The sequence below is a fragment of the Ammospiza nelsoni genome, chromosome 5 (genome assembly GCF_027579445.1).
Source record: "Ammospiza nelsoni isolate bAmmNel1 chromosome 5, bAmmNel1.pri, whole genome shotgun sequence".
Lineage (NCBI taxonomy): Eukaryota > Metazoa > Chordata > Aves > Passeriformes > Passerellidae > Ammospiza > Ammospiza nelsoni.
Genome location: NC_080637.1, coordinates 21497091 through 21524247, shown reverse-complemented (window position 1 = coordinate 21524247; position 27157 = coordinate 21497091). Strand labels below are relative to the sequence as shown.

Here is a 27157-nt window from a genome sequence, read left to right as displayed (position 1 = left end):
TGCTGTGAAAAGGTACACTTAGAAGGTATCATTGTGGAATACCATCTTTGCCAGAAAGAGTGATCTGAGTAGGTCTGGCACTTGGTGAATGACAAATACTGTAATTTTGCCAATTCTTTTTCCATACAGTTTTTAAAGGATAGAACCAATTTCCAGAAACTGGACCCAGAGGAATAAAACTCATTTAGAAATATAATTGTGAATTAGTCTAGTTAATCACTTCCAACAGACTGGAATAATATTCAAAATGATATTTATTATCAAATCATATAGAGCAGAGCAGTCAACAGATTAGGATTTGCAAGGTACAATATCTGATCTATAGAACTGCCACTTTAGATATTTAAGGTTCACTCCTCATTCCTCATTGTTCCTTCATGTGTAACTTCTGACCTTTCCTAACCTTTCAAACAAAGCTTTTTAAGTTTTCTTTTCTGCTTCTATTTCCTGCAAGAAGGACCCAAGCCACAGCACGTTGCTAAACAAATGCATTGACTGATCTGTAGGGAAAAAGCAATTCTTCACCCTTACTTTTAAAGTAAACCACTTTGGTTTATTCTCAACAAAACAGCAAGTAATGGAAGCAGCTGTTTTCCTTTAAGTCAAATGCAGTTTTCTGGGCAGTGAGACCTTACACATTTGTCATACTTTAGGAATGGCAGTTCCCAGTTCAGTGCCTCCTCCAAGACTCTCCAAACCATGTCCTGCTCTCTCTCACTCCCTCATTTTCTCCTCTCCGTCCCCTGTAGCAGAATGGGGAAGAGAACTGGAGACACAAAAGGCAAAGGTCACAATTTGAGATAAGAACAATTCACTGGAAACAGCAATTGAACAAGAAAATGAACAGTAACAGCAACAATACTAATGACAGAGGGTACAAGAAAAGAAATTATGCACATGGAAAGAAATCCCTGATAGTAGACCAGAGGGCCTGCACTGCCATGCTTACTCCACTGCAAGGAATCTCTTCTCCTCAGAAGAGAGTCCCTTTCCCCCACCCCTGGCAGTGATGTGAAGTGGTACAGAATAAACTCTGCATCCCAGCCACACCCACTCCTGGCTACAGCAAAAAATTACCCCTGTCTGACCAGAGCCAGGGCACCATGACACTGCAGGTACCAGGGCACCTCTGTGTGACAGGGCAGCACAGGGCAGCATGCCTAGGTGGCCTGTGACAGCTCTGCATCCCTGGCTTATGTCAAACACAATCACTCCCATGTTTCCATTCTTACTAATGGGATTTTACTCCTTTAGCATAGTAAGTATGTCAGGAAAAGCGCATCCTCCAGGATGGAGTAGCAAATGAATGTATGTCAGTGACAGCATTTAAGACAGCTGGGTGGTGAAAGCCCCCTACCCATCCCCTGTTAAAAATAAAGAGCCCCTTTGGCCAATACACACCCTGTCAGTGACTGATCATATTTGTCACTTCAAACACTGCTCAGAGGGGCTTGGAGTTGCTTAAGGCATCATTTGTAGACAGAAGAAGAAAAGAAATAAAATCTGTAATTAAATCTGTTCCAGCAGCAGATTTCAGTTTCAGTTTTGCTGCTCTTTTAACCAAAAAATTCAGGCAGCATTTATAAACTGCCATTACCCAGAGAATTCCTTTCAGTGAAGTAACACCTCCATAATTGAAAACTATCTGATAGCTGGCCTTTGAGATTACAGCTGAATGCGGACTCAATTCTAAAGGTGTAGCTTGTACAAAACCGTATTTTTTTGTGTCAGTTTAGCAGTGTCAGTCCACAGGCTGTGCACACACACAGAGTAGAAGGTACAGAACAAAGTTATGCTTAAAGCTTTGTGCAACAGAACAGTTGATATAAAAACCCAAAACCAAAAACTTTTTCTTTGATGGCAGGTCTTTCCCCATTCAGCATATATCCTTGTAAAAAATTCAAATTAAAACAAGTATCTACAAAATGTAAATTGATTCCCAGACCTTCACTCTGCTCTGCTTTGTAGACAAACAGTCCCAAACAACAGTTTCATGGAGATACCTCTGTAGGCATGTATCAGAGTTGCACCAGAAAACAAGGAAAAACACATTGCAGCACATTGTTCTGGGGTGAAGTCCACCCATAGCTTTACCACAAATATGAATTCATTAATTGTAGTACAATGCTGCTCTACATTTTTAAGCACTTTGGAGCTGGTATTCCATCATCACATGCATGTTTTCCCAAACCATAGTTCTTAACTGGGAATTTCATGTATAGGAAATGCTGTGAACAGGAGCTGCAGCAAACTGTCTCATCAAGATTCTCTATCACTTCTTGGTTTTACTACTATCCTCTGGAAATTTGTCTGTTTCCTCCAAAAAAAAATCAGAATCCTCTGACTTTTTGTTTCTAATTCCTAACATTCACTGCATACTTAAAATAATGTTTGAAGTAAATTCTTATTTGGATTCTTTTTCTCTCCTCCACTGAGTAACATTTTTTGCAGTGGTCCCATTTCACCTCAAGAACCTGAACATAAATTTACTTAGTTTTTTTCACAACGCCATTTAAATATTTGGCCTTGCCCTATATGGTAGTACCCCAGTTCCTGCCAGTTTTACATCTTAATGCAATGGCTTGGCCAAAAAGTGACCTAATCTGTATAAATTCTTGTGATCTAACATACTGGTATTGAAAAGCTAAGCACTCATCCCTGTTAAGACAATAAACTCTCTTCCTTCTGTTGCAAACCTCAGCTTGTATCCTCTGGGCTCCACTGCCCTTCTTACAGTCCCACTTCCTGCAGCTCAGCAGGGGAAGGATTAGCATCAAGCTAAGCATTTCAAAGCCTGGTCTGTCAATCTCTGGGTAACTGCAAAAGCTGATGAGAAAGTTCAATCACTGCTGAACAGCAGGTCACCTACCAGAAATCCCTCCTTGCTTCTGCAATATGTTACTTATTTACATTCTGTCTTTACAGCTGGAGTTTCCAGAGTATGACATGTCCAAGAGCTTAACTCAATTTGGAAAGACTTCCAAAGTCCGTAAGTTTTAAATTCCCTTAAAACACAGAATTCAAGGAGCCAAATTACACAGGCACCCCTAAAAACACTATTACAAGTCTATTTTGTTTTCTTTTTTTCCCTGACATTTTTTCTTTTTAATTACAATTTTATCACTTTTTTTGCACTCATCCATAATTGGAACAATTAATAGGTTCATGTTCCTTTATTGGTCTAGTTCTATTATTTTCCCTCACAGCTACTCCTTTTACATTCAGATATTCTTCCCCCTTGATGATGTTGGCTGTGTGTGATGTACTTCACATTCCATGCCTATTTTCCCTTTCTAGTAGGAAGGAGATATTTTGATTCAGTTTTCCTATATGCTGGAATGTATGTGGAGGAAGAAAGATGTGAAACCAGCAAGACATGCCTGGAGTTTTCACTGGTTCTCAGTATACCAGTATTAACTCAATCTACTGTTGGTTCAGATTTTGAGTGTATTAAAATATATATTTCAGTAATATAAAAACTATTAGAGTAGACATTTGAAATTTTATTAATATTTTAAAAACTGAAATCACACACCTGGTCAAGAAACTCACCGACGGAAATAAGACTTTTACTAGTAAATAAGAAAATTGTAAATAATGGCTAAAACTCATTGCTGCCCGATATGCTCACCTTCCAGAAATCAGAGCCTGCAGGTGCTGCACGTCCAGGACACAACAATCTCAGGATTTCACCCACCAGTCACACACTCACAGCTCTCAGCACTGACCAGCACAGGTAACTAAGGTCCAAATCTCCAAATCTTTTCAGTGACTTCCATTGCTCCATACAAAGGCCACCAATGAGAGCCATTTTTAAATGTCTGTCCAGTAATTCCTTTCTATACAGTGATCCTTAATGTGAACAAATGTAGTTATTACTTTATTTCTACACATTATATTTAGAAACAGAAACATGTACATTTTAATCCAACAAACCATTCATGTTGGATGAAGGCTACTGATGACAAAGTTTTCATAGTTATGAAATTGAAATAAAAGTCAAATACAAGAAAAACGTCATTATTTGGAAAAATCTTTATTAAACATTTTAATACAATATTCAATAGTAAAAAAATACTGTAATGAATTTGTAGAGTTTTTAGGCAGGGATCTCAGACAAGGCATGTGGTGAAATTGATTTATTTTACACTAAAGTTCAAAACATCTTTTTATTTATTCCTTTATGAAGACATGTTTAGAAAAAATGTACAATATCAATATCTTTCACAGTTGTTAACAAAAATCTAAAAACAGAGATTCATGTTTTCACACCCCATATAAATAAAGGCAAAGAAGATTCCCTTCAATTTAACTCCTAACTTGTGAAAACATTTGGGTATGGCCAGTGTCCAAAGTTTTATAATATTCATTTGTTGTAATTATTTTCTGTTTATGCAATTATGCAAAAATTCAAGAAAACATTCCTAAGTCAGCAGACTGATAAACTGCCATATCAATTCCAAAATATTTTTATTTTTTAGAAATTTTTAAAGGAAATATGCACTCACCACTTTTAGTATTGGTTTTCCCTATATACAGATCAATAAAGACCAATATACTGGCTTATGACATATAAACCCAGTGTAATTTTTACAGAACAAGAAAATTACCAGAGGATATATGATGGAATTTTAAGACAAATTGCATAATCTATTAAACAGCCCTCAAAAATGAAAAAAATAAAATGTCATCTACTATCAAAATAATGATCTACTTACAAATGTTGCATCTTGCTTCTGAAATTCTTTAAAAACAGCTGCTGTAAATACTAAGTAATTTTGCTCTGATGGAAAGCATTTGATTTGACAGGGATTTCTACATTAATTATCCTTAGAGAATCATGTCCTGAACTTGTCCTAGAGACTTCTGAATGCAAAGTAAAACCACCACATAGTTTTCTATTCCAGCAGAATTTTCAATCCATGATAGCACCAGATCAGTTCTGTATCTCCAAATTTAGGCACACAATCTGATTATGTAAGATGGAAAGGCAGATCAAGCCTTTGAAAACACAGATCCAGCTAACAAACATGCTGACAACTTTGATACCCAACAAGGCCACCCCAGAATCATTACCATCTACCAAATATCAATACTCATTTTGCAATTTTACACTACCTTACCTTCGTGATTGACTTTAATTTTAGTGATAATCACTCCATGGCCATGTTCACAACCCCATCAGAATCTACAGTAACTGGTACATGCAGCAGTTACCTGAGTGTTACTAACAGGAGGAGTTTGTCCAAATGTACACATCAGTACAAAATCAAAGGATTCTCTAAAAACCAACCTCCCTGTCAAACTGAGAACAGTAATACTGGCTTGCACAAAGTAGTCCTGAGTTTACTGAAGAGCTCTGTATCTCTGCCTCTGGTGATGCAATTTAATACAAAAATGAACACACAGCATCATCCTGACTACATTTTTTGGAGTAAAACTCACAAATTTAGAGTAATCTCATCATTGCCTTTTTGAAGGATAGATGGAAAATAGATTGCTTCCATCAACCTCAGCAAGCAGTGTCCAGTGAAAAGCTTAACACCTCCACTTGCCCTTAGATCACAAAGTCGTGTGCCAGGAAAATGGCAAACATATCAAAGTATAATTCCCATTCCCATTCATATATAAACAAAAAATTCACAAAAACAAGTTGAATTCCTAAGAATGGAACAAAGATAATTTTTTTTAATACAGTCTCTGATCCCAGCCCCCCACAGAAACTGAGTCTTACTGGATTATTTCCAATCTGCAACGTATGACTATACAACATCTTCAGCAACTGTGGTGTCAAAAATTTGGTAACAAACTTGATTTTTCATTGCGTCTCTGACATTATAGGATTTGATGAAGCATTCCAGCCACGGCAAGTCACCTACCAACAAAATCCAAATTACTGTTCAATATTCACTTCTTATTTTTATAGAAGGCAAGTATAACTTGAGTGAAATACTAACTAAGATATCCAAATGTATACAATAGTTAATATAAAGAAAAATTGTTAACTTTGAAATTCCAATTGGTATATTTTAAGTTTCCCAAAAGACCTGAAATGGTGTTCAGTGACAGTCTTCCAAGACTTGTCCTCCCTGCACCAGCACTCCACAAAACACTTGGACCCAGTAGTCATGCCACAGTATAGAATACATATATGTAAAGACTTTCCAACAATTAAATTTCACCTCCATGTGTCTCAATGAGAAAATCCCTCACAATCTTTATTACAGAACAACTATTTTAAGTATGGCAAAGACTCCAGGGTGATTGTAGCGGTCACTGACAGCCATGTACTTGGAGCATGCTCTGGAGGATGGAGCTGCATCACACACCCATTTACCTTGGACATGTGTAATTTAGGCAGAGCTACTTTCTGCCACAACACATGCACTGCACAAAAATCTCTGTAAATGGATTTGGATTAAGCATTGCTCAATTTCCATGGATATTTCCCATTGCAAGGGATGCTTTAAGTCAGCATCAAAAGCAGGATATCACCCAAAGAATGTGCTTTGGGAAAATGGAATTTCCATTTTCCCTAACATGCTGCGACATTCAGTACGAGGGTGTTCTGGTTAACTTCCATATGAATACAGATGGCATGTTAGTGGCTGCACAGGCATGGCTGTATTCACACACCACTGCATGCTACATGAGAATTTAATGACCCATTTATTTTCTTTCTCAAAGGTAGAGTTAATATGAAAGACGTGCTTCAGAACAAATTAACATGAACCCTGCTTTCAGGCTCCAGCATTTTCCTGTATTGAGTTTTGCCTGTGCCTAAATTGAATTCTGTGAATTTTCATATGCAATAGCAGATTGAAAGACTGCTTTCCTTCCCACCCCCCTTTTAAAATAACAGCAAACTTACCTAATTTTCTTCCTGGAGGACAGAGCGCATTCATGGTCATCTGCATCTTTTGCTGAAGAAAATTACTAGTTAAGATTTCAGAGGCAGGAATTTGGAAAAACTTCTCCTGAAAGAGAACAGAAGAATATGAGGTATTGAAAGACCTGTAAAAAATCATTAGCTAGAACCTTGATTGCATGTTCTTTAAGGAATTTAAAATCAGGTAACACAACAGAAGAATAGTATTATTTCAAAAATCTGTTTAGATCAGAAAAAACCCAAGCTGTCTGAAAAAAATTAATGTTCTTTTTTTCAGTACCCCTGAGTATTTAGGGACTACAGCCACCCGGAAAGCACATATGTCAGTCTCTATATGTAACTGGCAGATATTCCTCATGATCCTCCACAACCAGACAGTATCAGACAATGTTAGGGCCAGAGAGGATGGCCAGTTCCCCTCAACAGTCCCTCATATCCTGAGTGGAACAAAATCACTTGAAAAAAAGGGGCACTGCAACCTGGCTTTATATTTGTGGAATTCTCTTAGTGTGAGTTTCATTTGCTGGCAGTTTTAGGAACTATGGAAAAAAGGCTTATACTGTGGGGTAAACTTCTAAATGGAGACAGAAAATAATAAATAGAACTTAAAAATGTTAAATAAACATTTTCTGTGTATGTTTAAACTACATACATTAAGCATGACTGAAAAAACTCTAAGTTTATTCTTTTCAAGTTTGTTACCTGATTTGGGATCTCTAAAGGTTCATACTCTCATAACTTCTCATAGTGAGCTAAGGTTTTTAGTAGTAATTTCTCACTATTGTTAAAAGATACAAATACAGAATAATCTGCCTCTGTATAATTTTTGTGTGACATGTTTAATGGCGATGATCAGAAGCTAGTGGATAATCTAGCAGCAAAGATGACACAGATAACTTTATCTTCTCTTCTCTCTCTTCAGTCTTCTTCTGACTATAGAACTTTTTCATTTTTTTCCTTCACTGACTTTTCCTGTAAGGAGGGGAGGAAAGAAAAGCACTGTGTTCCTATGGAAGCACAACTGGAAGCTAATGTAAAGCTGCACTTCAAAGCAGCCCAGCCCCCTCTCAAGTGGTGCTGAAGCACTGGAGTTTAGGCTTGGAAACTCTTGCCTTGTCTTTGAAGTATCACCAGCAGGAATGCGAGCAGCTGGCACTTCAGAAACTGTAGGTATTTTCCTGCAGCTAAACTGTAGTACTGAGCACTATCTGCTAAGAAAGTGAGCCACCCTGAAATAAAAAATTTTGGAATTCTGCATCAAGAGATGGTTTAAATCTTTTCCCCCAACTTCAATTTGCAAGAATTGAAGGAAATAAAAAGGAAAAAGGACAGTAGAAGGAAAAGATGACTGGCTGAAATGGGGATTGTAGTCTTTGATCTCCTTCTGTTAAAACACCATGCATTTTAAAAAAGAACACATTTTTTCCTGATATTATTTTTATTTATAGTATTAAAATTAAGCAAGGGGGAGTATGCTCTTTAAAGTTCCAGTCAAAGTAATTTAATATAATGGTGGAACATGTGCAGATATATACACATTAAACAACACCACTGTGCAGAAAAAAGTCCCACTAAATTCTTTTTCTGTCCCATTTCGTCACCCCCACATTGCCATGACAGGAAAACCATCCAGTCTTCAGTGTCTCAGGTAGCAGGAATGGGCCTAAGTTGCTTCAGAGAAAACTTAAGATAGGTTAATTCTAAGATTAGTAAAATAATTGAATAAACTACTTCTGAAATCCAAGACAAATATCTGTACAGATATAGCTGCCTAGGGAAAGAGAGCATCCTTACCTCATGATCATGTGAAACAAAAAAATCAAGGATTACTTAATGGAGAGATTCTATTGAGAGTTAAAAAAGAGGCAATGAGATTTTAAACTGACGCAGAAGTTAGCTACATAAATCCTGAAACATTCCTACCATTCACACAGCATTCAGGCTGCATAAGTTAACATTGCCAGTAAAAGAGGAATCCAGCCACAGGAATATACAAAAGTTTATGGAAATACAAAATAATCTATCTTCAAGCTTCAGTTTTGTCTTTATGCTTTAACATTCTATACTCTGTACAGTATTAGCTTGTAATATTGTAATTATTCCCACAAAACACTGCAGGTAACATAGAATGAGTATCTGTGCATATACATTTGCCATTTAAAAAAAAAATAAAATCCAAACTCTCATCATCTGTAGTCTACCTTTACCTAGATTTACTTACATCATCAAAAAGGTATGCATTTAGTGATCCTGTTTCATCAACCAGTGTAAACTTCATAATAAAAACATACTGGAGCAGTTCAATACCTAAAACTGAAGAAAAAAAATTGTTATTTCTCTTAGAGGATATGCAAGGCAAACTGTAATAGCTCGAGCTGACAATATCCCTTTTTTAATAGTACCTGACTTTAAATACTGTCATTAGAAGTATAAATTAACAGACCAAAACATAGAGGCTCTGCTGTCTGACAGCAAAATGTCATTTGTCTCTTGGGGCCACACTGTAATTTTCCTAGAAACACTTTAATAGATGAGCCTATAAAAACACAAAGATTTTTAAGTCCTTATTCCCATGCTAGTGAATAAAAAAGCTAATATTTGCTTAGATCTTAGATCCAACCTTAGTAGGATCCTCCTTTCCTGTGTTCTTTTATCCAAGGAAGATTAAAGGAGAGGTGTTCCTAATTTGGTGGTAATAAGAATTTCACCTGAAAATGATCTTCTGAGGAAACCAGTTTATTTGATATGATGTAAAAAAAAAAAGAGCTACCAGGCTTGTTCAAAAAAAACTTTGCTGGCAGTTCTGAAAGTATTCTTGCTCTGCATCAGTTTTTTCTGGGTACACCTACTTGAACTGGTGGTCATTTTATGTTCAACTGATCTGACTGACTTGCAGGTTAATAATTTAGCCTCAAAACACAGCTGATAGAAGAAAAACGTACATAAAATAGTGTAACTGTCAGGAAGCATTAATTAATATTGTTTTCATTTTGAGAATTAAATCTCAAGCTCTGTCTCAGAGATATTACTTAAATATTACTTCACAATTATTTAACAGGATATAATTATGAAAGTTTATTTAAGAAAATCACTGTATTGCTCAAATAGTTTTATTCTTTTAGAAAGTGTTTATCAACTTATATACTGCTAGATATTCCAACTTAATATGTTAGAACATGAATTTATAAATATGCAAATATTTCTTTTTCTTAATGCGTTGTGAAGTTCTAAACTCCATTTCCATCATTTTAACACGCTGACTGCATATAGCAACACAAGGAACACATGAAGCACAGAATACACATAATTGTTGTGGAATAATTCCTTTCATTTGAGTATTATTTCTTGCAGACTCTTTGGAACATGACGTTTACACAGTCTAACTTGCATGAGTCATTAAGTAAGACTGTGTTTAGTTCAGGTCAGAAAAACAGTATCTACAAAAGGAAAAGCAAGATTAACTTCAAAGACTACAAGAAGGTAGAGTTTAAAGGTAACATCTACAATCAAAAATTCCTGACTTCTGCACTAACCTAAGTGTTACTACTGTTACCAATGGCAGAAGAAACTAGTCAACATTAAAATCTTTTAATTCATACTGCAATAGTTCCAAAAGTAACTATGTTATTTCAACTGGTATAAGGGGAATGAATTTTACAGCTCAATATTCAACATGAACATAATTGCATACTTTCTGTACAAAACTGCAACCCAGAACTGCAAATCAAACCATTTGACATCAACACTTCAGAATCAAGGCACAAAAGTATTTCAGGGCAGTATCATGTCAGCTAACCTTGTGCTATTTCAGTTGGCTCCCATGATGGCTGCTGTTCTGATGAAATGGAACTTAGATTCTTCATAGGCTTTGGAGTTGAACACTGCTTGCACCTAGCATTTAAAACAAGATATTGAGACTAACCAAACACTGATGTATTTGTAATAGAAAACACCCAAAACTCTGCACAAAAAAGCCAAAACACTGATTTTCTTACACTGTGGAAGTACAGAAGTATTTCTATTGCTGCTTGAAGTAACTATTTTACCAGACACCTCAGCTTTAGAGCACAACAAAACTCTCAATGCTGTTTTTGAACTATCCATGAGGAGAAATAGATCTGGAAGACTACTTCAGTGATTAGACAGGAATTGAACTGTACATCAAGGCTGAGAGAGCTGGGGTTGTTCAGCCTGGAAAACAGAGGACTCTGGGCAGACCCTACTGCAGCCTCTCCATATATAAAAGGAGTTTATGAGAAAGACAGAGACTTTTAACCTGGGCTGTAGTGAAGAACAAGGAGCAACATTTTTAAACTGAAAGAGGGTAGATGTAGATTGTGCAGAAAGAAGAACCACTTCACAAAGAAGGAGCTGAGGCACTGGAACAGGCTGTCCAGTGTGACGGTGTTCACAGGGGTCTGAGGATGAGGGAAGAGACGAGGATCTGACTTCCATGTTTCAGAAGGCTTGATTTATTATTTTATGATATATATTACATTAAAACTATACTAGAAGAATAGAAGAAAGGATTTCATCAGAAGACTAGCTAAGAATAGAATAGGAAAGAATGATAACAAAAGCTTCTGTCTCAGACATAGAGTCCAAGCCAGCTGACTGTGATTGGCCATTAATCAAAAACAACAACATGGGCCAATCACAGATCCACCTGTTGCATTCCACAGCAGCAGATAATCAATGCTTACGTGTTGTTCCTGAGGTCTCTCAGCTTCTCAGGAGGAAAAATCCTAAGGAAAGGATTTTTTATAAAAAATGTCTGCGACAGTCCAGAAAATCTGTGGATTCCCTATATCTAGAAATGTCCAAGATGAGACTGGATGGAGCTGAGCAACCTGGCGTAGTGCAAGGTGTCCGTGCCCAAGGCAGGGGGTTGGATTGATGAGAGGTTCCTTTCAACCCAAACCATTCTATGATTCTAAGATCACAACACTGCTAAACATATGCTCATGTGCCACTACTTCTCACTTTGTAAAAATAGTAATGAATCTGAACTTTAGCACACTCTAAACCCATTACAGAGTTACAGGAAAAATTTGGCTTTGCCTATGTTGAGAATATTAACTAAGAGTTGCTAAAACAATCTATTTTATTCCTGGTGTATTTACATCAATTATTATAAAATTACACGTGACATAGAAAGCTAATGCTGCAAGTGGGTGGAAATACTGAAGAACTGTTTTCAAAGATGCTCCCATTTACCTCAAGGAATGAAATCACAGAACAAAACTATTTGTCCCAAATTAAGCTTCCGTATTAGTATATTACAGTTAGAGCTTGAAATATACATTTATTGTATTTTAGAATTATATGCAAAGCATGTCATAAAAATCAATAAAACTACTTCTGCTTAAGTGATATAAAGTCAAGTCACCTTTTTCTTTAAAAAATCCACTCAAACTCCAATAAACTAACTTAACTGTGAATTTTGCTTTTTATGTTCAGTGTGTCTGGGCTTATTTTTATATATAAATGAATATACATGCAAATGCACACACATATAATTCATTCCACCATACAAAATCTTTTCTAGACTTTGCTAAGTATATGCCACTGATACAAACATGCATGAAACATAGTTCTGAAATGTCAGCATATTTGTGAGGTACCTTCGTAAATATCTTATAAACCATTTACTTTTATAGTCCAACCATTTGCAAAGAGAACAAGGTCTGAAGGTGAGTTGTGTATAGCTGGGGAATTATATGAATATAGATTATGAAAGTACAAGCAGAAATACTTTGTATTAGTGAGGATCTTGTCCCAGTAGGAGTATCCATATACTGCCTTTATTTTAAAAAAAGCAATATCTGTAAAGGTCAAAACTATATATGACAGAGAGAAACAATTATCTGTATTTATTTTATGGATAGCCCCTTATGGGAAACTTTAAGGTTCACAGGAAACATGGAATATTTCTGCACAGAAATGTTTTTACTGCCTGCAGACCTAGCATAGTGCCCCACTGCCTGAACTGCTGAGAGAGAGGACTCTGTAGTTTACACAGGGAGACTGGTATTTCTGAGCTCAGTAGCTGCCTGCTGCTGGGCACTGGGGGAACACACTGCTGACAGCTCTCACTGAGCAGGAACATGGCATTGCATGGCAGATCACACAGACCAGACCTAGGTGTGGGTACTGTACTCCACAGCTTTGGAACTGTGGAATTCAGAAACCTGTTCAAGTCATCTCTACAGTAAATGACAGCCACCAACAGGTAAGGCACTTTGCAGTGCTGTGGATCACAGCAAGTTACAAATGGTAAGGAAATGCTGTCCAAAATTCCTTATTGCTTCCAAACCTCAAGCTTTCCCAACATTAAGAGAGAGAATGGGTTGTAGATGGACAGGCTATTTAAATATTATCTGTTATATTGCATATATATATGTATATATATGTATATATACACATATACATAACCCCTCAGCATACAGTTTTAAAAACAACATATCTTTTGACTTCAGTCTAAGAGAGACCAGAAAATGGAAGATCTGGACTAGAAAGGTATTTAGGTACTTTGCACTCCATGTGTGTTTCCATTTCTACAGCACACTGCCCTGCCCACGCACCACAGACAAGACTGAAACTGGAGTGCTGTGCAAGATTTATAGATCAAGAGCTCAACTGCTGTCAGTCCTTTGATACCAGGTATCAGATAAGGCATTTCATCCCTGATGTCAGTACTGTGGATCATGCTATGTATTTTACAGAGAATCTTTGGGTGAATTATCTCTTCAAGCACTGCAGTCTGAATTACTGAACAAAATGCTATCTATTACTTGAACTAGTGAAATATCAACAAATACTTTTAACCTACCCATAATATTTTACATTCCCTTTTAGGAGAAAAGGAGCTGAAAGATCTAGTAATTCAAGATCATCTTCTGTAGATCTCACAGGAATAACACATTTGAATCTTTTTGTAAGCTTCCAGATTTCTTTTAGTGTTCCACCTATTAAAAACCAAAAAAAACATGGTTTCTTAAACAGTAGTCAGAAATAAATTGAACAACTTACTCAGCTGATTTCAGGGCCTTCAATAATAATTGATATCCACTACCAAAAACTCAAAAAAAGAGTCCAATACCTTCTCACTTTTACTCAACAGCAGACTCAATTAAGAAACAAAGACATTTATCAAAGCAGATGTCTTAATATCTTCCTCATAGCTAACACTGTAACCAAAAGGTTGTACTTAGTTAATATAACTTTCATATAATTACTCCTATGATTTTACTAGCCATTTCCTCAGAAAAAAATCAAAGCAACCACACTGACCTTTTATATGCACATATCCATACACAGACTTACTTAGTTGCTGACACTTTAATATCTGAAAATAGATTTACGAAGTTGTATTGCTCAGCTGTTCTAGGAAAATAGAGAAGAAATAGATTTTTTTTTTTCTCAGAAAGAAAAGGTTATATTGAAGTTAGTTGGGAACATGTCAGAAATAAAGCAGCTACCAGAACTAATTTATTAAAGAAAAAAGCAGAAAACAGAAGGGGTTTTATCATTGACCCTCACACAAAGGACCTGACTTACATTTGCTTATTCACATCACTACTTGAGCACAATTGCAGGCTTTGTTTTGAACTCTGAATGGTGCTATATGCAATTTATTATTTTTATTATATAAAAATTCCTCAATAGCATTCTTGTTAAATTGCTTTGTTTAAAAGTCAGTGGCTATTTCTCTTTCCTGAGGAAATCTGATAAAAACCACACCAAACAAAAAAAAAACTCTCAGAGAAGCTCGATTAATCTGAAACAACACTGACATCCAGAGGCTGACAAATTTAATTGGAGGCTTGTATTACCAGAAGCCTTTCAAAACTTTCTACATCAATACTAAAAATAGGCTTGTTTAGAAGACTTGGCAAGTTTTTAAATCAGAACTGAAAAACAAGCACAGATAGCCAAAAAAAACCACCCCATATTCAGATGTTAATTTTAGCATAATCAACAATAAACAGTGTTGGCACAGTTTTAAAACAGACAGAAGCAGCTTATAAGACCTTTACCAACTGCAATCTCCTGCTTGCACAACAGTAACTTATAGTTCCAGCTCAGTTTTTCTTTTCTTTGAAGATACCTTTAGGATCATCTTTACTTACACTGAATACAACTTCAACACATCTTTATTTTATACATACACAGAGTAGACACAGCACTGTAAGAATTGGTGTATTTGCAATTTACCTTACCTTCTACCATTATCAAGGTGTCTTCAGGATGTTGAAGCATTTCATCATGCTTCACAAAATGGATGGCTATTTCCCTCTGTTTCTGCTCTTGTGTAGTCCACGTTACAGATTCATACCAGGATGTATTGTGCAATTCTGGGTTTGGGGCAGTACCAGCAGAGCCGTGTAAAATGAAGTCAAAGTCATCTCTATCTGGAACTTCTTGCCTAAAACCATTTCCAAATTGAGTAAGTATGTCCTAACAGCTTCTCCTTAGCCAATCTACTAACAGGGATGACAGTACTCCAAATAAATTTTAAAATATAGTCACGAGAGTCAAAGGACACACAGGAAAAATTTCCTCATTGTTTTACCAGTTTAAACATTAAGAGCTGTATAGTATATTATGACTTTCCATGTTAATAAATATGCTAAGTAATATGCTAACTTACCCAGGAGCAGAGGCAGCCTAGTGGCTACATCCCACACAAATGAAAATCCATGGAAAACCAAATCTATCAGCTTTATGTGATTTCAGTTGGGCCTTAAAAGGGCCACAAACAACATACCACACCATTAGAGTGTAAAGACTATATAAACTTATATAATTTCAAGTTTTATGTTTTAGTCTGTTTGACTTTGCATAAACTAAGGGAGAAAAAAAACAGGACAGGACCAGAATAGCTTCACCTAAGTACTATCAAGGGAAAATCTGCAGCTCTGCACCACACAGTTTCTATTCTGTCCTGCTGGAGTGCACCATTCGTGCATTTCCACCTGTCATACACAGAGAAGCAATAATGCAAGCCATCCAAATTACACAAGTTGTGTGATTTTCCTGATATTTTTGGATCCAGAAAAGATGCCTTGTCTGGAAGACACGCTTTAGTCAAAGGTATTTCATTAATTCATTTGGAAACTATTCTACCTCTTTGCATATCCTATTTTAAAACTGTAATAATGAAACACTTAAGATACTTCTATACAACTGTGGTATGGAAAAAACTGTACTGCTGCATTTGCAAATAAAGAAAAATTGTTGTTTTGAAAGCACTCAAAGGATTCTGTAAATGGAACTCATCTGATGATTTAAAAATTTCCTACTTATTATCAGTGAGTTTCAAATCTTTGCACAAAATGATATAAATTTACATTCAGCTTATCTTACACAAAAGTTGAAAACACATTGGAAATCTAGGCATCCCACAACACATAGAGCAATTCCTAGTTACTAATACTGTGCAAAACACTTACAAAGAGTTGCATTTGGAACAATGAAGTTTAACAGACTGATGGAGCTTTTGGGGTTTGTAAGTTCTCAGCTTTGCTCTAATGCGATACTGCTGAGGAGCTGTGCTGCTTGTTATGGTTTTCAGTTCTGTGTTACTCAAATCCTGATGATCTGTTAATACTGCAAAACAATACACAGAGAGATGAAAAAACACCACACATAGTGTTAATCACCATAATATCTGTAATACTGGAAATGGCAATTGCAGATATGCACTTCTCTTTATTTCCAACTTTTCTTTCCTTCCCAGCTGCAGGCTCAGTTTTATCAACAGAACTTGTTATTACAGTCAGTAGAATAAACCCCATCAGGCTGTGAGAACATGGTGTACTTCAGGGTACAGAAACACAACAGGTACAAAAACCAAATTTAAGTAGAATATTCAAATATGCTCTATTCCTTTAAACACAAATAAACCCAGTATAACATACAAGCATTTATGCTCTTGGAATTTTTACTCTTAGAACAGCTCTTCCTATAATAACCTTTAAGATAATGTTTCAAAACTACTTTTGTTCTTCAGCAAAATTAAAATTCACCTTATATTCAAAACGCTACCTACCTGTAACAGATAACTGCTGACATCTTTGTAAGTGCAATTCAAGATCTAAAATAAAGAAGAATTGCCTAATTATTTTCCTTCCTTCTTTCCTTTTTTGTCATACAAAAATGGACATATGGACACATACAAACAGGTAGGTACATAGATAGACAGGTAGATACACACAAAACCAAAAGCTGAACAAATGAAAATCCCAATAATGTATGAAAACAATACAACCACAAACAAACAAAAAAAAGGCAGCAAAAGTAAGCAGGACACATACACTGCATATCAAGAGTTAATGTATTAGAGGGGAAGTTAGCATATACATTAAATAGCAATGCTTATCAAAGTGAACACTTTTCAGAAGTATACTGTGAATGATCTGCTGACATAAATTGTATTAATCTCCTGTGATCCTTCTGGACAAGAACATAAATACATTATTCTAAGACCATTACAGACTGCCTGGTCCCTCCTCTGAACAACCTCTATTACACACAGTGAGTGCAGTAAAAAGGCATACAATTTTTTCTAAATTTTCATTTATGGACTGGACATGAGGCATTTATTTATTAACTTTTGTATCCTTTTAGAAATGTCTTATGTTTTTATGTTAATAATAGCTGAGAAACACAGATTTTTAAAAGCTCAAAGCAAAGATACAGCCTATGTCAAACCAGCTTTAGAGTTCAATTCAATTTTTAGTTATTCTTTTCCTGGGCTAAAATACCATTCAGAAAATAATATGGGGTCTGTAGAACCGTCTAAAGATATCACTGTTCCATGGAAGCACACCTTACACTTCTGCCACTGACACAACTTTCCATCCAACAGCTTAAGAAGGGCTCCTCAACAGGCAGCTCTTTAGTAGCATTTTCAGTGCCTGTCTCTGCAGAATTTCCCTTTAGAGGGAAGCACTTACATAACTCTACTTTGTGATCTAATATAGTATGATTAAGAACACCGTGTTTAAGAATTTATTCACTAACTCCTACAAAAGTATCTTTCCATGTAATATGAAATGCTTGTGCTGGAAGACAAGAAAGAGTAACGTTAATTTCCAGTCTAATAAACTGAAGGAATTCTCTAGGGCTTTGAATGTGAAAGTAGCATTACACACATAGAGAAGCAGCAACTGTGACCTTATCTTGACCATAGATATATATCAGAAGAAAGAGCAAATCAGCTTTCAGTTGCTCTTACCTGTAACATTGCCAAAAGTGCTGTCTATGTCCATTGAACAGCTTTCCATATTCTGACTGTCTGTCAGAGTAACAGATTCTAGGAATCTAACGATAAATGGCAAAACATTTTACAATCTAGAGGAATTTTTATATATCAACGCACACATATATATATGGGATTACATAGACACTTATATGAAACCTATTTATATACACAGGTATAATGCTCAGACATAAATGTTCCAGCAGAGACATAAAACTCAACTGAACCAGAATTTTCAGAAGATGATATTAATGATGCAGACAAAACACTTTCCAAATCACTTCTGGAACACTAAACACAAAATTGTGCCAAAAGAAATATGTACTACTAGAAACAGAATTCCTGGTAATGGAATATGGACTTGGTTACTTAGCCTTTCCTAAGGAAGAAAAAAAGTTTGTAATGTTTAGAAGCTGGGGCAGATCACTCAGTACGACTACAAGGATTTTATGCAGGCAGAAAATTAGAAGTGCCAAAATCTGACTAGAACTTAATATGGCTACTGCTGTATGAGCCAACAAAAATAGCTTCTCCAAATATATCATCAACAAAAGAAGGGCTAAGGAGAATCTCCATCCTATATTGGATGTGGGGGGAAACAGTGACAAAGGAAAAGGCCAATGTACTTCATGCCTTCCTTACCTTCATCTTAATAATAAGACCAATTATTCTCTAAGTATCCAGATTCCTGAGCTGGGAGACAGGGAAGGAGAGCAGAATGAAGTCTCCATAATCTAAGAGGAAATGGTCACTGATCTGCTACACCACTTACACAGGTTTAGGGGGCTGGGATCCACCCATGGATACTGAGGGAGCTGGCTCAAGTGCTCAAAAAGCCACTTTCTATTATTTATCAGCACTCCTGGGTAAGTGAGGAGGTCCCAGTAGAATGCAGATGGTTATCTACAAGAAGGGTAAGAGGGGCTATCCAGGGAACTACAGGCCTGTCAGCCTGAGCTCAGTGCTGGAGGTCAAGGAGCAGATGACCCTGTGTGCCATCATGCAGCACATGAAGGACACCCAGGGGATCAGACACAGCCAGCAAGGGTTTATGAGACACGTCCTGCTTGACCGACTTCATCTCCTTTTATGCTTAGTGGATGAGGACACAGCTCTGCATGTAGTTTACCTGGACCTTAGTAAAGCCTTTGACACTGTTTCCCACAGTATTCTCCTGCAGAAACTGGCTGTCATGGCTGGGACAGGTGCACATTTGCTGGGTAAAAAACTGGCTGGATGGCTAGGCCCAGAGAGTGGTGGAGAATGGAGTTACCTCCAGCTGGTGGCAACTCACAAATGGTGTTCCCCAGGCCTCAGTACCAGTGCAAGCTCTGATTAGTATCTATAGCAATGATGAGGACAAGGTGACTGAGGGCACAGCACTGTCAGTGAGTTTGCAGGTGACCCCAAGTCGAGCAGAAGTAGATCTGTTGGACTGTGGGTAAGCTCTGCAGAGCACTCTGGACAGGCTGGACTGATGGCCAAAGCCAAGTGTATGAGGTTGAACAAAGTGAAATACACTTGGGTCACAACAACCCCAGGCAGAGCTACAGGCTGGGACAGAGTGGCTGCAAAGAGGCTCAGCCAAAAAGGACATGGTGAAGGGGTTGGAGTAAAAGTCCTGTGAGGAGCAGCTGAGGGAGCTGGGATGGTTTAGCTTGGAGGAGAGGAAGCTCAGGGGGGACCTTAACACTGATCTCTACAACAAGGGGACAGGAAGTTGTGTTGAGGTAGGGTCAGCCTCTTATCCCAGGTGACAGAAGGAGAGCAAATGGCTTCAAGTTGTGCCTGGGGAGGCTTACATTAAATATCAAGAAAAATTTCTTCACAGAAAGTGCTGTTAAGCACTGGAAAAAGCAGCTCAGGCAAGAGTCATCATCCCTGAAGGTGTTTTAAAGTCATGCAGATGTGGCACGTAAGAGACATGGTTAAGAGACATGGTTAAGAGACATGTACAAGTGGGGCACTTGGACAAGGCTTACATTTGGACTTGATGATCTTAAAGATGTTTTTCAGCCTAAATGATTCTGATTCCTTATAAGACAGTTTAGTAAAGAATGTAAACTATCTGCTTCATTGTGAACATCTCTTTAAGTCTCACCATTTTCAAGTAGCACATATGCACAGGTTAAAATGTGCATAATTAGAATTAGACTAATTAAAACTGAAATCTTGATCTTGACTATATTTTAATTTGAAAAAACTGTGTTTATTTTCTATCCCTCCAAATACTTCTCATCTTAATGGTGCTAAAGACATATTCTGAGTTTTGAGTTTCTGATTCTTAGAAACATTTACAATTCTAAACTGTACAGCTGTTACATTAGCCTAGAGTTTTCAAGAATGATCTAGAGAAAACCAAACATCTACACATACTACTTACTCTTTTAGTTCCTTAACATCTGGGTTACTTTCTGGCAAGACCCCTATTCCTCGACCATAACAGGTGCCACCATGAAGATGAAATTCCATACGTGAGACATCTTCATTGTCAGAGCTTGCTTCTTTTGCATGAATACTGTAAATTCTCAGAAAACTTCCAATCTGAAAGGAAAAGAAAAACCCACTTTGATAACACAAAGTTAGTTATTTACATGGAAAATTCTAGTGCTCATGAAGCTTCTTCCTTGTTTTAACTGAACCACAGAAGAGCTGAAGCTGGCAGCGACCTCTGGTGATTACCTTGTTCAACTCTTGTGCACAAAGCAGATCTGTTTGTTTTGCTTTATCAGGAAACATTACTGGCAGCAAAGAGTGATTCAGAACCAGAATAAGCCTTCCTAATAAATCTAATTCTCAAACACACTTCAGAAGACAGACCAAACGAGTGAATACATTTCTTTCCCAAGGGCACAATTTGCCTTCTATATTCCCAACACAGCTTGGCAGAGACTGACATCCTGTGATTTGTGCTGGGAATGATGACATTTAGCAATTGACCTCCTGCTCATCATTGTGCATGGCTTACTATGTTTACATGTACATACAAACATATCTGCTTATCAGATTTCTCCATCATATCTTACATTACAGATAATATAGCACCAGGAAAAAAGACAATATGTGTTAGAAAATGAAAGATCTTGGAATTTTTCCTATCTCTGTTAGATCTCCTCAGGCTCATGGAGAATATGCTTCTTGTTTTGCTTACAATGATTTTGTGTTTTCTGAAAGAGCTTTGTCAAATTACACAAATGGACTTAGGCTAACTTATACAAGCACCTATTAAAAAGAAAGTTATGGAGTGGTGAACACTGAACACATCTTTATAAGTTTGGTTTTATCTCAAAATACCACTCCCATTATCCCCCAAAGAAAACTCAAACACTCAACTAAACAACCAAAACCAAGCCCAGTATTCTAAAGGCAGATAAAATGGAAACTCAATTACACAGTTACCAAATATTTTTTAATATAATCTGAGATCCAGATAATAGCTGGAAAGCTACACATGCTCAACAACCTGGTTTTATATTAATCCTAAACATCGTTTAAACAGCCTGATAGAAATGACAAATTATTTTAAATTTACTTCAGTTAAAATTAATATTACAGCAGTCAATTTATTAAGTCATATTTCAGCTTGAAATCCAACTTTAACCAGTGGAAACTGAAAAAGTATTCCTATTTGATTGGATTGGTCATGCCATACTACAGCACTTTTAAACACATGTATATATGCATAAAAGCAGATGGAGCAGCAACCTGTGTCTAGAATCCTCCTCTTTATCAAGGAACAAACTATGACTACATAATGCTGGTATCAAACTGCTCTTTTGAACAATAATCACACATGAAAAAGGCAGCATATTTTCCAATTAAGGCAGCAGGGACATAAAAAGTGCACTTCAGCCTGCACCTATTTTCCTTCTGGCATGGAGCTCTTATCAGACTTTTAATTCATCTGCCCTGTTAGTAAGCTGCTCATTTTGTTCATTCAAAGCACCACCAGGACAGTTTGTGCATTTAGATGGCAGTTAAGAGGCTTATCCAAAGACATTCTATTTTTCCTTTGCAGATGCTGATTTCACTTAATTATGAATATCCAAAATAGCAAAGGACACTCACATCATAAGAATAGCCTAATGACTATGACAAATACTTTTGGAGAAAGTTTCTTAAAAAGTTCTTACCAAAGTTCTGCTTATGTAACCTTATGTAACAGTGACAAACTACTTCCCTACTGCCAAGAAATTTGCTTATAATTTGCATATAAGCAGGAAAAAGTTTATTTTAATTGACAAATTTTTTTTTCAAAGATAGTACATAAAAAAATAGTATTTTCTTTATGTATAAACACAAAAAATTAAATGTGGGAGAGGAAAGTTTAGAAGCCAAGAATATAAAAAGCTGTGTCTGCTTCCTAAACTTGTGTGCTGAAATTCACACAAAAGTCAACTGAACTACAAGTTTTAGTACAACATTCACTTTGCAAGATTTATCACTAAAAAATAATCTTCTAAATATTTATTGGATCATTTTCTGAAAATTTTATATTTTATATAACATGTTAAATTTTATTTCTAATATCACTTTGAACTACAAAAAAAGAGATGCATAATAATCAGCATTGCCAAATACTGAAAAGGTCTGTAAGGTTCTGAATATCAGTGCAGAGACGCCTGGGTGGACAGCATGCTGTTTCCCTGGATTCCTTTGGGAGGCAGCCTTGCTTACTGTTAAAAGCACAGAGCAAATGTGGCTGCTGTGGATAAAAATGTTACTGCATTTATGTTTACAGAACGCCTGCAGACTGAGCTCTTTTTACACATACACACCTCTTTGTATTCTGACTCAGAAGAAATTATGATCTACATTAAAGTAAACACCATGATTCACAGAGCCATCACTAAAATCTACAAACCCAGCTCCTTACTTGACTTTGCAGCAGTTCTGTTTATGACCTACCTCGTTTAGAGGAAGTTCATTTAAAAGTGAAATTAAAGTGAACAAAAACATTTCTTGTAGTAATATAAAATACACTAGTACCCTATTTTCAGTCTAATTGAAATATTACTATTTAAAGAATAATAATAAATAAATAAAGAATATTAAGGTTAGAGAGAATTGAAATGCAGAAGTTATATATGCAGTTCCCTGTAACCAGTTAACTAGAACAACTTCTAGCACAGGAAATTCTCATGATTATTTCAAAACATATAGTGTGTTCACAATCACTCTGGAATTCACTGAATTCATAACAGCACGTGTCATTGCAGATAAATATTCATGTTTGTACAAAAAGGCACACAAGAGGCTGTCTGTATCTGCAGGAATCACCTAACAAATTCACCTGTACTTTTTTTTGGCCTATATTTGTGGTTGATTATATTCAATGGTATTTCTTTGTCATCCTTTTTATTGCATCAACTGTCTAATTTTACTGAGTAAATAGTGCTCATCTTTCTGCAAATGAGACAAAGCATATACATGGCATTTGGGCACCATCTTGGGCAGTAAGAAATACCATCTTAAATCCATCTAAGAGTTTTAAGGACTCAAGAGTGGGTCTTGGGTTTTTTCTTTTGTTTTTTTTTTTTCCTTTTCAATGAGTAAAAAGACAGAAGTGGGGAGAATACAACTCACATGTCAGAAATGTTAACTAGGTCTGAAAAATATGAAGCTAGATATTGTGGTCATGCAGTTAACTCATTTGAGTTGTATTTTGAAAATGTGACTCTGGCACTAGGAAAGCAAATTTCTTAGTCCAAACTACCATCATGAAAGACATGGCATGATATGGTGGGAGAAACAGGTGAAAATATACAAATTCTACATCTGAAGATATGTAACACAGAGCAAATACTGTGGAACTATGGACTCGTATGTATGCTCAAGGTGAATTGTTTCAATTGCACTATCCATAAAAGGGATGGCAACACAGAATTGGCGGCATCAAGCCAGAAGAGGAATGCACTGGATCACATATTCAGTGAAAGACAGAAATAAGGAAATCTCTGACCAACTGTGGGCAGCTGGATCCCTGCTGTGCTGACCACTCACTCACCTTGATGCTTACCACCTGAGCAAAATGCCCCAAATGGAAAAGCTCATGTCACAGACCTACTCCCAAACTGCATGGCAAAGACACTGAGCCCTGAGATGTTCTGGAAAATTGGCATAAGGCTAAGGAATGTGGAGCAACTGTATTCCAGTCAGTTGTAGGCTGGGGCTCCTATAGTTATGAGAAAGCCTCATCTACTCCAGGTACATTGCCAGAGGAAGAGGGAAATTCAAGAAAAAGAGGTGAACACCATTTTCTTTGCTTAGCTGTAGGTCTTGCCATGTCCTTATGCACCAGGCAATAACAATCTGCTTCAGAGATGAGATTTCTGAAAATTCTTTTTGTGCTGCTGAAAAGCCATAGTCTTGCCCAGCAGGAAAGGAAGGCCAGTAAATGTAGAGGGAAGAGTCTACTTACAGTATTAACTGCAGCATACCTTCAACATTCCTTTAACTAAAGTTCTCTCCATTGAACATTTTAAGTATTGTTTATCTTAAAAAATGAGATAAAGTGCTCATATCTTCAGTATTCTCTGTACAGATGATCTAAAGCTTTTAAAAAACTCTTCCAGCAATTTCCTTGACAATGTGCTCCAGGATCTGACAAAAAATCCCTGTAATATATTACCCACTTTCTCTGGTGTGTAGTACTTAATTACTTGTCTGAACATGTGCCTACAGATAAGATTTTAAAATAAGAACATGCATTTCAAGGTTTTATAAATCTGCCCTTCTTGTTATCAAGGTTGCATAAAACAGATTGCTCCTACATAAAAAATAATTTCCAAGCTGTAACTGTCATTGCAAATGGTACACAACAGGCAAGACTGTAACCTAACAATTCTGTAACAACTTACATTAAAAAAGGCCACTCTAAGCTAGTGCAAAGTATAAAAAAGAAGATTGAAAAATAGTGCACTTTTTATTGTCTCTGAAACCACAAACTGGCAAAATATCTAATCACACTTTGGAAGGTGCATGTGAATACACTAATCATCTGCAAGTTCTACACTACTACAAAAATGAATTTAAAAAAAACTTTGCATAACAAGATCCTGAACTCAATAAAATATCATACATGTTTGGATTATACTTTTTCATGATATGACATAACTTCCACTAGTATTTAATAGCCTTTAAAGAAACCCCTCTATTTTAGGGAAAGTTCCTGCCAAGTTTTATAATATATATGTGTGTATATATATGGAGATAAAAATTATTCTCTGAAATACAATTAATTCCACATGTTGCAATCTGAAATTAGTAAATATTTCCGAAATGTATTTGTCAGCATATCAGCCCTTTTTCATTGATAACTCCACTAAGACAAGCAACTAGAAAGTGATGTACAAAAATTACCTCATTTGAAACTTGTACAACTTCTATGACTGAAACTACTGCAACTTTGGATATAGCCAGAGGGAGAAAAACACCCACAAGAGGTCAAGGGGGGTTTCCTAACAATTTCCTTTGAAATTATTAAACCTTCTACTACACAGTGCAGTATCCAGCAAAGATAAAAATGCTCCAGAAATGTGAAAGAGCAAGTGGGTAGGAAGTAAAAAACTGAGAGCGAGTATGAAGACATCCCATGTATCACATACTCAATATATATTGTGATTCAATTCCTGAATGTAAATGGGGGAGAATAATAAAGGGAGTATTATCAGCTAATCAAGAAAATATGTTTTATTAATAATAAAATACTTTTTTCTTCAGATTCAAAACATATCATTTCCCTAGAACATAGTTTTTTTTACACCAGTTAGCAAGAGAAAAATTCTGGAAGAGAACTTGAAAGTAATGAAATACTTCTGTCGATTTTGTTATGAATTCTTACACAAATTCTTACACTTATTTTGCTATCTGTAATTTGCTTACGAATGGGTGTTAATTTATCAAAATGATTTTATGTCTGCTGATAGACCCAGCATAAAAAAGGGTTATCACTTTATTTTCTGGTAAAATGTTTTCTTAAAAATGATCTTGAGTATAGCAGGCAAGGCATGAAATGAAAGATGCATTCTTTGCCAACTTCCAGTATTCAGAAGCAAGATGGCAGTATTGCTGAAGATCTGATGTTTAATTATGTTGTTGTTTTCTCTACCGAAGCATAATCAACATTACTGACCTACTAAATGAAGATTGCACTGCAAACTGCAACTTATAGAACAGAAAATCTTCTATTGATTTAAGAATTACAGGTCCTTAACAGGACTACAGGTTTAACACTGGATTGTGTAATTTAAAAATAATTCTAAAGCACAGAATACATTTTCTGAGAGCATTATTTTCACTGTATTATCTATTATACTGCAGTGTCTGGAAAGTGCTTAATTTGAAGAATTTTTCATGGCAATTTTTGGGTAATGAGCCTGTTTAACACATGTTGAAGAAGTTTTGCATTCAAATAAAAGGTATGGGAAACACAGTGAAAGATAAAGAGGCACATGAAACTAATTACAGCAGAACTGAATTGATGCATTCTCTGAAGTGATTTCTAATCAGAAAACAGGCCACAAAAAGAGTGTGAAATACCAAACTGTGCATTACCTTAAGTGATTCTGCCAGTTGTACATGATTATCATAGACCAGAATGTCCACTGCTAGATTTTTCAGCTGATGAAGAAGAACTTTTTCTCCTTCCAGGTCTTTTGCTTCCACAGGCACCTTCCATGTGGGATAGGGACATTCAGTGCCGTCCCAAACCTGCAATGCAAATGAACTATTTCAATGTGCTCAGAATACTTTAGATTCAGACTTTAAATAAATTTTTACATTTCTTTAAATTAAAAATTATTAACAGTAAGAGATCTTAGTTGTAGTCTCAATCTAAAAGTCCTTAAAATACTTGAATTAGACCTTACAGGATTTTGTAAATTATTACTCCTTACAGAGCATAAAATAACCTCTACAGAGAGCATAATCAAGGGCTAAGACCTAGAATTTGTTAATATTTAAATTAAAAAGAAAAAGAACAGCTCTAGCAAAAGCTCAGC

General features: G+C 36.3%; 1 protein-coding gene across 3 annotated transcripts in view; it reads right to left on the bottom strand.

Annotated features, from left to right (window-relative positions):
* Positions 1 to 4020: 4020 nt before the first annotated feature.
* POT1 (protection of telomeres 1) overlaps positions 4021 to 27157 on the bottom strand; it is a 63895-nt gene continuing 40758 nt past the window's right edge. For all 3 annotated transcript variants that reach the window (XM_059473097.1, XM_059473098.1, XM_059473099.1), the window contains 11 exons: positions 26712 to 26867; positions 20539 to 20699; positions 18132 to 18217; positions 16944 to 16988; positions 16345 to 16501; positions 15112 to 15317; positions 13722 to 13857; positions 10686 to 10780; positions 9111 to 9202; positions 6872 to 6977; positions 4021 to 5875 (listed from right to left, as the gene is read on the bottom strand). In XM_059473097.1, the coding sequence (XP_059329080.1) occupies positions 5763 to 5875; positions 6872 to 6977; positions 9111 to 9202; positions 10686 to 10780; positions 13722 to 13857; positions 15112 to 15317; positions 16345 to 16501; positions 16944 to 16988; positions 18132 to 18217; positions 20539 to 20699; positions 26712 to 26867 (1353 nt within the window). In that variant the 3' untranslated portion in view covers positions 4021 to 5762. The remainder of the gene's footprint in view (positions 5876 to 6871; positions 6978 to 9110; positions 9203 to 10685; positions 10781 to 13721; positions 13858 to 15111; positions 15318 to 16344; positions 16502 to 16943; positions 16989 to 18131; positions 18218 to 20538; positions 20700 to 26711; positions 26868 to 27157) is intronic.